This window comes from Sinohyriopsis cumingii, chromosome 8, assembly GCF_028554795.1.
Source record: "Sinohyriopsis cumingii isolate HCF-2022 chromosome 8, ASM2855479v2, whole genome shotgun sequence".
In the NCBI taxonomy this organism is placed as follows: domain Eukaryota; kingdom Metazoa; phylum Mollusca; class Bivalvia; order Unionida; family Unionidae; genus Sinohyriopsis; species Sinohyriopsis cumingii.
Genome location: NC_142968.1, coordinates 101,088,867 through 101,102,850, shown reverse-complemented (window position 1 = coordinate 101,102,850; position 13,984 = coordinate 101,088,867). Strand labels below are relative to the sequence as shown.

The following is a 13,984-nucleotide window of genomic DNA, read 5'->3' as shown; positions in this document are numbered from 1 at the left end:
CTTATATCATTTTCACACAATGCATGTTTGAATATATCTTTTCGCACATTTTTAGATTATTTTTGTTTAGTGTGGGTTTTTTTTCGGGGGGGGGGGGGCGGTATTTTGCTTCGCACGTCACTTGATAAGCATTACGAAGAAACATGCATCCTTCAAATTATTCAACTGTTGTGTTTAACAAAATCTAGAGTCAATATTTTTGTCACACTTAACAATCTCTGTCAAAAAATGGCCGGGATTTCAAATTTCTACTAACACTAATAACACTGTTTCCCCGTCTTGATACATGAGCTTTTACTTCTTTTGCAGTTAAGTTTAGTACTTTATTTAAACGATCCTGTTAAACAACTGACTGTTATAATTTCTACCATAAAAAAAGGCTGCAGTTAATATACACTATTGATCATGTACTGGTTTTTACATTGTTTACACCAGCCTCTTTTTCGGGTGGTTGTTTTTATTTCTTTCTTAGGGGTGTCCTCTGCTTTATACATAAAGAGTTGGTTTGTCATGTTTGCGCTGTAATTTATGCAACATGGCGGCGGTGAAGGTACATGTGGAATATTGGTGCGTATTATTATGATTAACACCAGTAACATAATTTGTGCTTCCATATATTCCTCGCCTGTTTGAATATATTTTTATGAATTGTTAACGTTGGGAAAATTATGTGTATAGATGAAGGTAGACAAACATGTTCGCCTTTTTTAATTATTTTCAAATGATTAATGGCGCAAGCTGAGTCATGTGAGAACAAAAATAAGGCGGAGAACAACGTGTTAGCCTAAGATGAAGGATTTACCCTTAACTAAGGACGAAGGTTTCTCTAATGTATCACGCCCACATTTTCTCAACTCGAATTTCGACCTGATAAAGTGTATATTCAAGGACTACAGTATTGGTAATGCACAATTCAAGACAGATGGGTGGGGCGTGGGGTATAGTGCTCTGTGAAGAAATGGCTACAAATTATGGTATGTGCCATCTCTTTCAGCTAAGTATCATGCTCTGTTTAACAGTGATTGTGTTAGTCCGACTTTCCTTTGACCCTTGCCACTCCATTTTTGATATTTGGACATTTATGTTTGTGTATGGTCAGAGTCCACTGCCTATCGAAAAGTTGGATTTGCCGACATCATTTAGTATTGGGTAGCCGCTTACTAGCAAACTTTAACGACCTTTCATGAAGATATACCTGAATGAACTCTATAGGAATGTGATTTATTTCCTCAGACATTGCAAGTGTAACCTTTGTTATGCCATTAATGCACAGACAGATCAGCCGAAACTACAGCATTGATGAAATTTGACCTGGAACTCGTCATTTGCATTCAAAGTCACATGACTACACACATATCGCAACCTGCATGTCAGTGACAACAGAGGTCAAAAAGTCACATGATATCAAGAATAAACCATTTCCAGAGTTGTTGTACATAGAATTCGAAAATATTAAATAAAAGTCACAATATGTTTGTACATAAATGTAAGGCAAACTTAATTCTCAATATATTCTGAAAACAACAACCAGAAACCTGACTGTATTCAGCAAGGTGGAGAAAACTAGATTCATCAAGTACAAAGCACGTGTCAGCAGTGTATTTTGTTATTATCAGGTGACCACATATTTACCTGTTCTCTCCACTTGTGAATCTGGTTTCCTCCACATTGCTGCAACATTTAGATTTCTGGTTGTTTTCAGAGCAGATATTTTAAGAAGTTTATGTTCTTTCATTTTTCAATAAATATTGCATGACTTTTATTTATATGTTCAATTTGTTTTCATAAAGCATCTTTCGAAATGGTTTATTGTTGATATCGCGTGACTTCAGCCAATGTGGGTATGTGAGATAGCTTGCCAGTAGCTTCTTGTGGGTTGGTGGTTCTTTCTGGGGTTTTTCCTCCACCATTAATACTGGCCTCCATGTATAGCCTATCGTGTGCTGAAAAATTGCATTAAACCCTACAACAGCAACAACAGTATATCACTTGACTATTTGAACTCTGTTGTGATTGACTTGTAACTTGTGAGATTTGTGAAGTCGTTTGACTCTGAATGCAGATGGCAGGGTCCAGACCAGATTTAATCAACGCTATAATTTTGGCTAGTCTGTCAGCAGATTAAAGATGTAACGATTGATATACTCAAAATTTCTGAGGAAATGAATTATATTTCTAATGATTTCATTCAGGTATATCTTGATGAAAGGTCAGTTACATTTGCGTGGCCAACTAGTAAGTGGCTACCTTATGCCAACACCAAATGGTGTCTTCAAGTTCCAACTTTTCGATAGGCAGTGTCTGACACTGCACCTCAACAGAAATGTCCAAATATAAAAAATGGGGTGGCAATGGTCAGAAGAAATTAACAATGAGTGTGTGAAAGAATATCTTATAATAAATACAAATCCGTACCTTTTTTCATCAAACTTTGATGCAGTGTACAGCAATATGGGAGTTTCATGTAGTGAGTATGAAATGACACCAACACTTATGAATAATCCATGTAGTGGCAAGTAGAAGTGGATTTATAATAAAACTTGGAGAAATTCAGTATGAGCTGTTTTTCTGTAGATATCATTTGTAAATATAATGGATTCTAGTCCTGAACAACCTTGACAGTAATTATTTAAAAAAGCTATGAAGACCTGTATTGGCCATAAGTAGCACGTTATGATAAAGACAATAGTAGAGTTCTCCATGTATTTTGGCAATAATAACAATAATAGTGACATAATGCTAGTCCCAAATGTGATGTTCCCTAAAATGAATAGTTAGAGTATGCATTGTCACTGCACATGTGTCTTTTTATACTTGACTGAACTTATTAGTTAGTTTTCTAAACTTTATTAATTATTGAATCTTGAGCCTCAATCTCTAACCACTCTCTTGGTATCCTGTTAATGGATTGAAGGCAGAACTAACTAAATCACCACTAACTGGTGCATAACTAACTGTACAAATAAGTACCAATTCTTTATTGATATGTTGCCTGTTTGACACACCATATAATTCAGTATAGAAAAGCAAATGGAAATATGCATGAATACATGTTATATTCATTAAGCATGCTGTGCTATACTTCATTTAACAGTTAAGATTGTGGTACTTCATTTAACAGTTAAGATTGTGGTGATGATCATAACATCCACTGGAGCTCTACGAAGTACCGTCTTGTAAACTATGCAACTACTCACATATTTTACCTGATCATTTTTTAATATGCCTGTCAGTCATGGGACCAGGTTGACTGGAAGATGACCAATATGGCAGCCTCCATTACAATGAATGCATCATGATGTTTGCCACATGCATTGTATGCAATGCCCAAATTAATACGAAAAAAGTAACGCTCGTTACATCTTGATTAATCATCGTGCAACAAGATAATTATAGTGCAATAGCTTTGTACTATCCTAATGCCATTATCTATTGTGCATAAAATACAATATTAAATTGCCTATTTTAGCTCATATAAATACATCCCCCCAAAAAAAAAAATTAAAAAAAATGTTACTTAACATTGAGATGACTATTTTAAAGTTAATAATACCTTTAACTCATTATGTACTATATGTGATATTGTACTATACCACACCTACCGACCCATTAGGCCAATTTGTTTTACCAGTCCCTTAATATTATTTGCAGGGATCATCAAAATGGAACATATTTTGTCCAATTCGTAACTCCATATTCACAAAACTCAACTCGAGTATTTTTGAATTTCCAGTGAATACACAAATATAAATACAAGAGATTTCAAAGTAGCATTACAGTTCACATACTTGATAGAGACAAGTCTGAAAATAATATAGTAAATATAAGGTTAGAAATCACACTGATTCCTCTGCTGTTACAGACATTATAATATGCATTTATTTCACATTGTTCTCTTTGTAGATACATAAACCTAGTCCTGCAAGGTAAGATGTATTACATATTATTTTTGTTTTGGTAGCACCAAAACAAAAATATCTTGTGACACGTCTTACGTTGTAGGACTAACATAAAATATTATTTCCATCAACGTGATTGCTAGGTGCCAGGAGATGAAGGAGTGTTGAGAAGAGAGTAAAAATTTCCATATTTATCAGAACTTTGGGGGTTAGATTGAGTAAAGAAAAAACAGGGTCAAATTACAGTTGTGGGTGTGTGTGTGTTAGGCCCAAATGAGGGTAAAGAGAAATAGTTGGGTCTTTTTTCTAAATTTTTTGTGATGGTTCATGGTGTGACCGTGTTACATCTGGAATCGTTATAATGAAGGGTGCTATAACAAGGAAAGTTGATTAGTGTTATGTATACTTAAATGAAAAATGTAGAAAACGATGGGCTAAATTATTTTTTGATCATGGCAAGAGTTTCACATTTGAAATATCTTGTATTTCACATGTGAAAATATGAATTCAAACCATGCCATATGATGCTGGATTGTGTGTTCCTGCATTACATATAGCAAGCACAATGTTGTTGTTGTTGTGGGGTTTAACGCCATTTTTCAGCACACGATAGGCTATGCATGGTGGCCAGTATTAATGGTGGAGGAAGAACCCGGGAAAACCCCGAAAAGAACCACTGACCCACGAGAAGCTACTGGCAAGCTTTCTCGTGTACCCACATTGGCCAAATCCTAGACTCGAACCCACGCAAACAGAGGTGATATGGCAGTGATCCATATCGGAGAGCACGTTAGCCCACTCGGCCACTCGGGGCCCCCAATCACAATGTAAGCAAAAACAGACCTCAGTTATTTTTCTGAAGAAATTTGACATCATGCCCACGTTTATCTTTGTAAAGGTTTTTTTTCCTTTCTACCTTGGAACCGCTCTGGTGGCCTAGTGGTTAGAGCATCTGCCTCTGATGCAGGAGGCTGTGGGTTTAGTCCCTGGCCAAGTCAAAGACTTATAAAAATGGCACTGATAGTTGCCTCGCTTGGTGCTCAGCATTAAGAGGTTCGTATTAGGACTGGTCGGCCTAGTATCAGGAAAATGGGACTGGGTGGGACATGATGCTACATGTCTGCGGCATGATGCCCCAGTGCTAGACATCACTATAAACTGCCACACTGCAGACATTGTAGCGATATGACTGAAAATTTGTTAAAGCTGCATTAAAAGTTCAAATCATGCACACTCCTTTCTACCTTGACAAATCTGTAGTAATGCTGAATTACACTCAGTTTGTGTTTTAAAAAAAGGGTCATATGGTTGACAAAATATAAAAAGTTTAATTGGGTCATCCCAATCATACTGTCATCACAAGTTAAAAATAATTGATGACCCAGTGAAATTCATATGGTTAAAAGTAAGATGAAATTACAAAAAGGAGGGTGTGTGTGGTGTGCTGAAGAGGAAGTTTAAGATTTTATTCAGGAGCAAGTTTGGCATGTGAGTCATTAAAATTTTTTTTCTTCTACATCAGTACCATATACATTTCATCTTATAGTACAAAAGTTATATATTTTGACTTGTGATGACTCAATTGAAAATGAAGGATGGAAAAGAAATGAAATGTGATTAGGTTGAGTATGACATGTTTGAGTTGATAATGCTTTACTTTATGCCCAAAAACTTCATGTACTTAATATTTCAATGTATTATCTATTAATTGGTTTTGCTTCTAGTCTATATGTGAGATAACCTTTCTGGTCTATATTAGGGGCCCCGATTCTGCTCTATGCAGGATTTATATCCTATTTGCTCATTTATAAGATTAGAGTTTCACTGTGTACGCTGTTCTGTTGTTTATTTTGCATGTTATAAAACTCCAACCTCAAATCTAAGTATTATGTATAAAAGAAATAATTTGAGTTATTTTTCAGCAAAAATTTAGCATTGACACTAAATCAGACTGTGACAATGAACATGGATCTAAACAAAAATGGAAAGAAAACACTCCTTCATAATGTTTTAGAAAACTCAGGGATGCATGAAAGAAAATTGAGTGATTTGTGTGTTTTGCCTTGTTATTAGTGATTAACAATTATACTATATGAAGTCAAATGTTTTCTGTTGTGGTTTATAATTCCTGTATTTCAGCATGATCTGTGTTGTTCAAATTTCCATTTTGTCTCTTAATATATTGTGTTATGTAATTGTTTGTGTATCAAAGACTAATCTTTGGTGTTTTCTGTGATTGGCAATAAATGTAAATGAATGTTGAAAGTTTTCTTTTTCCATGATGTTCTTGTGACTCTTTGGTGTAAGATTTTGACTTGTATTCGGAGTTTGACTCTTGGAAATTTCAGCTCTGGAATCAGTACCCTTGAGTTTCTGGTACGGAGAAAAACGCTGATGTGAATACCCTTGAGTTTCTGGTACGGAGAGAAACGCTGATGTGAATACCCTTGAGTTTCTGGTATGGAGAGAAATGCTGATGTGAATACCCTTCAGTTTCTGGTACGGAGAGAAACACGGATGTACTGCCAAACCATGTCTAGGAACCATACATTTTTGGTTCACACAAACTTCTGTCTCTGATTTACATGTATATTGTAGCAACCTTTGTGAACCATGACATAATGTGAAAAATGTCTGGTAATCTGTCTTATTTCAGTGGATTTATTGCATTTAGATCCTGAATCATAGGAAAATGTGGGAAGTAACATGAAAATATTTGAACGCATACAAGGTCACCAGCAGGGTTTCAGTATTTCATTAGCAGATAAAAATGATCATGGTTATTTTATTTTGTTGTATTTAAGTTCTAATATATTATTTCAGTGGCAGATGAGGTTACTATCCTCGGTATGAAGCCTTGATGCAAGAAATTGTGTCGGCTGTGCCGAGTGCAGAAGTCACAGGAGAGGTGGGGCGGGGAAGTAAGTTCAAGTTATTTGTAGTACATATATAGTCTGGCTAGCGTCTATTTGATTCAGGGTTGACGAATTTCAGAATCACCTAGGAACCATGTATCAAACATTCAGCTTTAAAATTCCCCTTTTTCCATTGCCTGCTGTTAAAACCGAAAAATGAAGAAAAGCGTATCTACAATATCCTTCCACCCATCCAGCTTTAACTCTTGGTTGGAAGTTTTTTTTGTTCTTGTTCTGGGTTTTTTTAAAGAGTAAAATCATTTGTTTGCATCAGTTGATTATTATCAGACTTGGCCCACAAGTACAATGGGACAAAAGTAACCTCCCAAAAACTGAAAATGTCATAGAGATCATGGTCACAGGGTGCCCATACATGCCAACCATTCTGCTTTTGGCACAATCATTATGCGTTTTTGTCAACCAATTATGAGTGATTACCTGTATGTTCACCTGTACGTGGATTACATAATACAGCACTTAGATTGAGTGAAAAGAATTTTGTGGATGGCTTCAGGATCATTCAATGAAAATAAGACATGTATAGTAGTTGAGGTTTGAATATAAATAATTTGTGTATTGTGTTTATATTCTGGTTGTAATCCACATGGAGCTTGACCATTTGCCAAGAGCTTTGACCTGCAGATGCAGGTAAGCAGCAAAAATAAATGTACATTTTTCATACAGTCTACTGTAATTATGGCATGTAATGTATAAATTTCACTTTTTATGCTTAGATTACACTTTCTGTGCCACTTATATTACCAAAAATTAGGCATATCTCTCAGGGTTGGCATGTATGGGAGACACTTGTTTCAAGTTGATGGTCAGTCATTTAATTGATTTTTATCTGGTATTTCTTCCATTGCCATGCATACTGACATCACAAATTAACCAAAAAAATACCATATGATATAAAATATATCCTGGGATTAAAAAGTTATAGTTCAAGGTCATGTATAATGGTTTAACTTTTGGGCTGGGGAAGGTGAAGATTGTAGTTTTTACTAGCGTGTTTCTACAGCCATGACAAAATAATCAAGGCAGTAAATGTATATATTTATTATCAATGCAAGTCAAGATCTATATAATCCTTTTTAAAATAGTTTTTATTAGTATTGTATTTTGAAAAAAAATCATACAAGTTATGGAATCATGTTATAGCCCACTCGGTAAAAATGTTTCAACCAACCATTCTACTAGCTCCTGTGCTGAACTTGGTTAATCATACTGTTCTTGTTTTACACATGGCTTCAATATTATCATTTCCTGCTACATCGTAATAGAAACAAACATTTTATATTGTCAGAGTATCTATATCTGGGCTTTCAACATTTGGAAATCAGGTTCACCATATTTCTTATCACAGAAACTTTGAAACTACATAACACATGATTTATAGCTATAGTGTGTTATATTGATAAAATTTCATCTCAAGGACACTATGCTACTTAATTTCATTTTAGAAAGCTGGTAAAATTAATATCTGGTTCTGGTAGATATGTGTACACACATATATGTATATATGAGTATGTATGTATGTAAAGATTGGATTCAAAATAAAATGCAGCAAGATATGTATTTTATGCCTCATGTTTGTTTTGTGTGGTGCATAATGGGGATAAAAAGCAGCAGTAAACTTGAGTTTTATAGTTGGAACAGTTTTGCAATGAAAATAATACTCATGTATTTGTGGCATGCTCATATGACATGACTTAAGGAATGTTAGATAGCTTACCAGCCACCAGTATGAAATGTTCATATAATTTACCAGCCACCAATGAGATGTTCATCTAACTTATCAGCCACCAATGTGGGATGTTCACATACCTTGTCAGCCACCAACGTGGGATACTTGCATAATTTACCACTGAAGACAAAGAATGCAATACTTTTCACATGTTCAGATACTTTTTAAACTAGAGCTTCTGCATGTATTTCACAGTATTTAACATTACTACATATTTTTAATCTGTTACTTATTCCTTTTTTCAAATTTCTTTCTTACAGCCTCTTTTGAAATTTCTGTCAATGGTCATCTCATCTTTTCCAAGCTGAAGCTTCATGGATTTCCAGATTCCAAGAAGGTAGGTATTAATATAATGTGATGACCATTCCAGATGTGTACTTAAATATTATATTTAACCATGCATAGTGCACACAAAACTGCCAAAAGCATAGGCTTAATATCTATGGTTGCATAATTTTATTGTGTGTAACAAGTTTGGGTAATAAATGAATTTGATATAGTGTATGAAACATTTCCTGGGATTTCACTGGTTCTTTCTCCACCATTGATACTGGCTGCCGTGTATAGCCTATGGTGTGCTGAAAAATGGCATTAAACCCTACAACAATGACAGAATTAAGCGACTGAAAGTCCCCTTAATGTACATATTTGTTGCCATTATAAGAGTACATTAAGAAGAACATGATGCAATAGCTGGGCAGCAAGTTCAAAGGCTTTGACTGGCTGGCAGATGCGAAAATGTACTGATATTTACAGTGATTGAATTCAGAGTCAGAATGACCCAGAGATGTACATGTGGTCATTTATAAAAGTACATCAAATAAACAACTTCAGCTTTTGTTATTGTGTTCATTTCCAAATGTAGTGGAATAAGCAGTGCACATGACCTCAGAATCAAGACATGTTGAGACTTAGACAAAATGCCATTCATAAATTTGAATACGTATTTTGGGGTTAAATGGCAAACTTACGAAGATTGTAACGAGAGTGCGAACAGAGCTATCGCTGCTAGAATTGATAGTTAAGATGGGTCAGTAGCTAAGTGTAATAAAGTGCATGATGCCTAGCTTAGTGTTTGGAATAAGTCCTTACTTGGATTGACCAAATTCAGTATCACTCTGATGGACGAACAAGAGCAATTTAAGAGGTACATTGACTGACCATACCATATTTTAAATGCAGCTCGCCTTAGCCCGGTTAGTTCTAGTGTTGTAGCGAAATGTATTCATCAGTACATCTGTAGCTAGGCCTAGTTTGAATATCAATTATGTTGACAAACAAACTCTTGCCCATTCACAAGCGTGTTTTGATAGCTGATTGACCATTAACCCTTTTCCGAGTAAGGTAGCAACTATCAATTTCCTGCATGATATCCTTTGATTTTAAAACATAGAAACATGTGTTTTAAGATCAGAATCTGGATATATATATATATATATATATATATATATATATATATATATATATATATATATATATAAACTGCCTCTTGTACACTATTTCATCATAAAATTGGTTTGAAAGTGAACCAGTAGGCCTAACAGGAAACAGTGTCCGACTTCGCTAAGTCTGGGATGTACCAGTTTATTAGATTGTCAGTTATCGTAATTCATTGGGCAGATATTTTCAGAAAAATATACAGATCATTGAAAGCAAAGCCTAGGTATTATTTTTTTTAAAGATTTAACTTTACAATGCAAATTATATAGGTCAGAAACGTATGGGACAATGCTATGTTGTGGAATTCACAAGATGCGCTTTAAGGTCTAAGATGTTTTCCGACCTGACACATATTTGTGAAAATACAGGGAAAAAACAGCAAATCAGATACTATTTAACCATTGCCTAAAATTACTACAAGGACGTAAACAAATAAATAAACCATTAATTTGCAATCCTGTCAATGGACTGTTGTGATGAAGCTATATTAAAGTGAGTGATTACATTATGAAAACCTCTCCATCTAAAAAGAGATGCTCTCACATCTGTGTTGATTCTGTAGAAAAGAAGGAACTGCATCTTTTGATGGTGAGACTCCTAGTTTTACCAAAATGGGAGTCCTGGACTCCTAGTTTTACCAAAATGGGAGTCCTGGACTCCTAGTTTTAAAATCCTGCAAGACCTCTGCCTGAAATTCTTGATACACTTTTAATTCACACATTGGTGAAGGAAGGAATTTTTGGGACATTAAAATAAATTGATAGCCCAGGATCCATGTAATGAGGGTAAATTCAGGCAAAATAGTCATCAAGTCTGTCATTAACTTGAGAAAGAGAAGGAAAAAAATGAAGTTTTCTTTGCCTTGGGTTGGTTTCAAAACATCCTTTTGTTTCAGTTGATAATTAATTAATGCATTAATAATCAATATAAACTTCTGAAGTTTGTGTCTATTTTCACTTCAGAGAAAAAGCTAGAAAGAGAAACACATTTTATGTGCCATAATGACATAGGACTAATTTGATGATCATTTAACACCAGATATTAAATTGCTATCTACAGAAATCCTGCCAAATGTTTGCTAGTGATCTTGAAAAAAGAGTGGAAAAAAATTAAATTTTTGTTTCCCAGTAAGAAGCAAACTATGGATGCATCAAGCTCCAGTACTGATAACAATAGAAATTGTATCCAGTATTTCCTCCTTCATATGTATGACACCTCTGTCTGCAACGGTTTGAGTCTCGGATTCAGCCAGTATAGGTATGTGAGAAAGCTTGCCAGTAGCTTCTCGTGGTCAGGCGACCCTCATCAGGGAATGTGTTTTGCGTCTCAAGTTCTGTATAACCTTTGTTTATAGAGATTTTTCTCAGTTGGGCTTTACACTGGAAAGTGTTTGTTTATGACCAGTTTGGAGTTATATTTTAATTTCGATTCTAAAAGATTAATTCTTTTTCCTGGAAATATTTGAGTGCTCATGTGGAATTCTTGAACAAAGACATTTCTCTAAATCTTATTTGGAAATTCTAATACCAGAATATTGTTTGTGAATCAGCATAGAACTGTTAACATGTCTGTACTACAAAGGATATAGCATATGTCATCGCCTTCCGTTTTGGATTTTTCATCGGGACTTGAACTTCATTAGAACTTTTCATTACTAGGACTTCTACAATTTAATTTGTGGATTATTCTTGGATTATTTTTTTTCTTCATTTTTCCAGGGAAGTAATATATTTATTATTTTTTCAAGCTTATTGTTTTCACTTTTTTGTTACTGTTTATTAGATCCTAAACACGTAACATAAGACCATTGTCACTAAGATTACTTTGATTATTTGTATTGCTTGCTACATATAACATTTCCACAAATATTTGAGTTATTGTGAATGCTATTGTCACCGAGGTTACTTTTACTATTTAGATTGCTTGCTATATATAATAAATAAATATTTTGACATGTAAAATTTAAACATTATTAACACAAATATATTTCTTGCAGCACAATATATTGTCGGTGTTTTTTTTTGGTACATGTTGAGAATGTACAAATGTTGCAGCAAAGCAAACATGGTGCCAGCTTTCAGTCACATGATTATGTCGTAAGTTTGTCAACTATTCTTGTCAGTCATCTTTCTTTATACTTATTTGAATGCTTATCATTTCCAATATTTTCTTATAGGTAGTGGAAGAGGTCAGGAAAGTTGCTGCTGGAGGGAAAGCAGAGGAGATAGTGGATTCAGAAAGTCCTGGATGTAACCTCTTGTAATACCATCCATGACCCAAGGGATGCAACTCCAGAATCACAGACTGAACCAAATTTATAGCTTATTCATTTGCTAGTCATTAGTTTAATGGTTATACAAAAAGTTGGAGATTTTCTTTTCTGTTTTCTACTTGAACATGTTTAAAAATATAATTTAATGGATTGTTAAATCAGTTAGTCATAAGCTAATGTTTTGCTGTCAGATTTGGAATGATGTAAGTCATTTAGAAATTTAGATGAACTTTTTCCAGTGTAAAATTTCCTGCTTAATATTTTCCAGAAAAGCCTACATTCTAATATGTTCAGCACTTATTGTTTGAAATGATAAGAGCACTGGTTCAGTCAGGTTAGTTTTTTTTGCAACCTGTCCTTCGTGCAGTCAGAATGTTTTGATCTACCTCCTCCAACTTACAGCCATCTGTGTACACAGATCAGCTACAAAGGCCCCATTTATACAGAAAGTAGTATACTTAAATAATATAAAGGGCCAATATAGAGGCCAGATTTTGTTGTACATATCTCAAGATTGATGGTAAGAAACGGGTTTGACTGTAAAATCATGTTTGTTTAGATTTTTGTTTACATTTTTGTTGTTACAAAGTATGGTGTCTGTGTGTGGACAAATAGTAACAGTATCAATAATTGTGTTTCTGGAGGTTTTTCTCATGTTTCATCTCTAACCTGTTTATGAATGAAGAGTTATTTCCTTTATGATGACAGTCAATCCAAAAGTACATGCTGCTTAATTGTCTGTCTGATATTACATTGGATGTGACTCTGAAATTATTGATGAGTTTTGATGAAATTTGGCAAATACAGCATCAATGTCATGCAAATAATTCAATATCAGTAACATTCGATATCAATATTTTTTGTAATAATTATTTACACTTTGGATGTTTGGGTTTTTTGTATAGCTCAAGAAGATATATATATATATGGTGGAACTCATCAAAATTTTATGAACTGCTTATGGAATCGTTTGGAGGATTTCACATTTGGTGTTCATTTGGTATGATATTTATAAAGTTGAATAAATTGATATGCCACAGCTCTTTGTAGCTAGTGGTATATTGTGTTATTCAACAGATTAACACAGGTTGGAGATTCTGTATCTCAAATAACATTGAAAACTGCTCTGACACAGGTTCTGTGTGATCTTGCCAGATTTAATGTCTCAGCATAACACTGATTTTTTATAATATGATAAAATATTATACTGAAACAATTGTGATCGAAATTGTCACAGTTTTGTGTCTTGGAAGGTTCTAAAACCATGTTTTATTGTAAGTTGGATCCACAGTATATCTATGTAAATGTTTTTTTTATTTCAGAGTAGTATATTTATTACAAAAAGTACTTTTTTATTTTGGAAAAAAAAGCAAATAAAATAAATAGATCCCTATAACGTGAATGTGTTCTTGGTTCTTTTGTGTTCTTCTTTTGCAGTAAAAGGATCTGCCTAATGCTGTGAGAGTTTTGGGTGGTAGGATTCTTGTTGTATGCTCAAGAAATGCCAGTAATCTGTACTTATAAGAAAGCATAGATTGTATTCACCTAAATTGCTTTTTAAGTAATTGATAATGATATAAGAACAAATGATCATGCTGGATGCATCATTAATCCAATTGAAAGCACAGGAAAAATCAGGATGTTTATGACTTGTATTTTGTAGACTCTTTTATGTTCTATTCTGTCATAAATAAATAATGTTCATTTTGCA

At 34.2% G+C, this 13,984-nt stretch overlaps 2 protein-coding genes across 2 annotated transcripts in view; one reads left to right on the top strand and one right to left on the bottom strand.

Moving 5' to 3' along the window:
- Positions 1-1,735, bottom strand: part of LOC149794251 (uncharacterized) — a 90,891-nt gene extending 89,156 nt beyond the window's left edge. The window contains exon 1 of the mRNA XM_089969095.1: positions 1,633-1,735. Coding sequence (XP_089825221.1) covers positions 1,633-1,735 — 103 coding nt within the window. The remainder of the gene's footprint in view (positions 1-1,632) is intronic.
- Positions 446-13,669, top strand: LOC149794250 (migration and invasion enhancer 1-like). Its single transcript, XM_089968378.1, has 4 exons — positions 446-567; positions 6,723-6,820; positions 8,822-8,902; positions 12,182-13,669. The coding sequence occupies exons 2-4, from the start codon at positions 6,760-6,762 to the stop codon at positions 12,262-12,264; spliced, it is 225 nt and encodes a 74-aa protein (XP_089824504.1). The 5' UTR covers positions 446-567; positions 6,723-6,759; the 3' UTR covers positions 12,265-13,669.
- The last annotated feature ends 315 nt before the right edge of the window (positions 13,670-13,984 follow it).

Excerpts from the sequence above, each read along its gene's own strand:
- LOC149794250 (XM_089968378.1), top strand. The coding sequence starts at position 6,760 with ATGCAAGAAATTGTGTCGGCTGTGCCGAGTGCAGAAGTCACAGGAGAG. Across the intron at positions 6,821-8,821 it reads AGGAGAGGTGGGGCGGGGAA|CCTCTTTTGAAATTTCTGTC; the intron begins GTAAGTTCAAGT and ends TCTTTCTTACAG. Across the intron at positions 8,903-12,181 it reads TCCAGATTCCAAGAAGGTAG|TGGAAGAGGTCAGGAAAGTT; the intron begins GTATTAATATAA and ends TCTTATAGGTAG.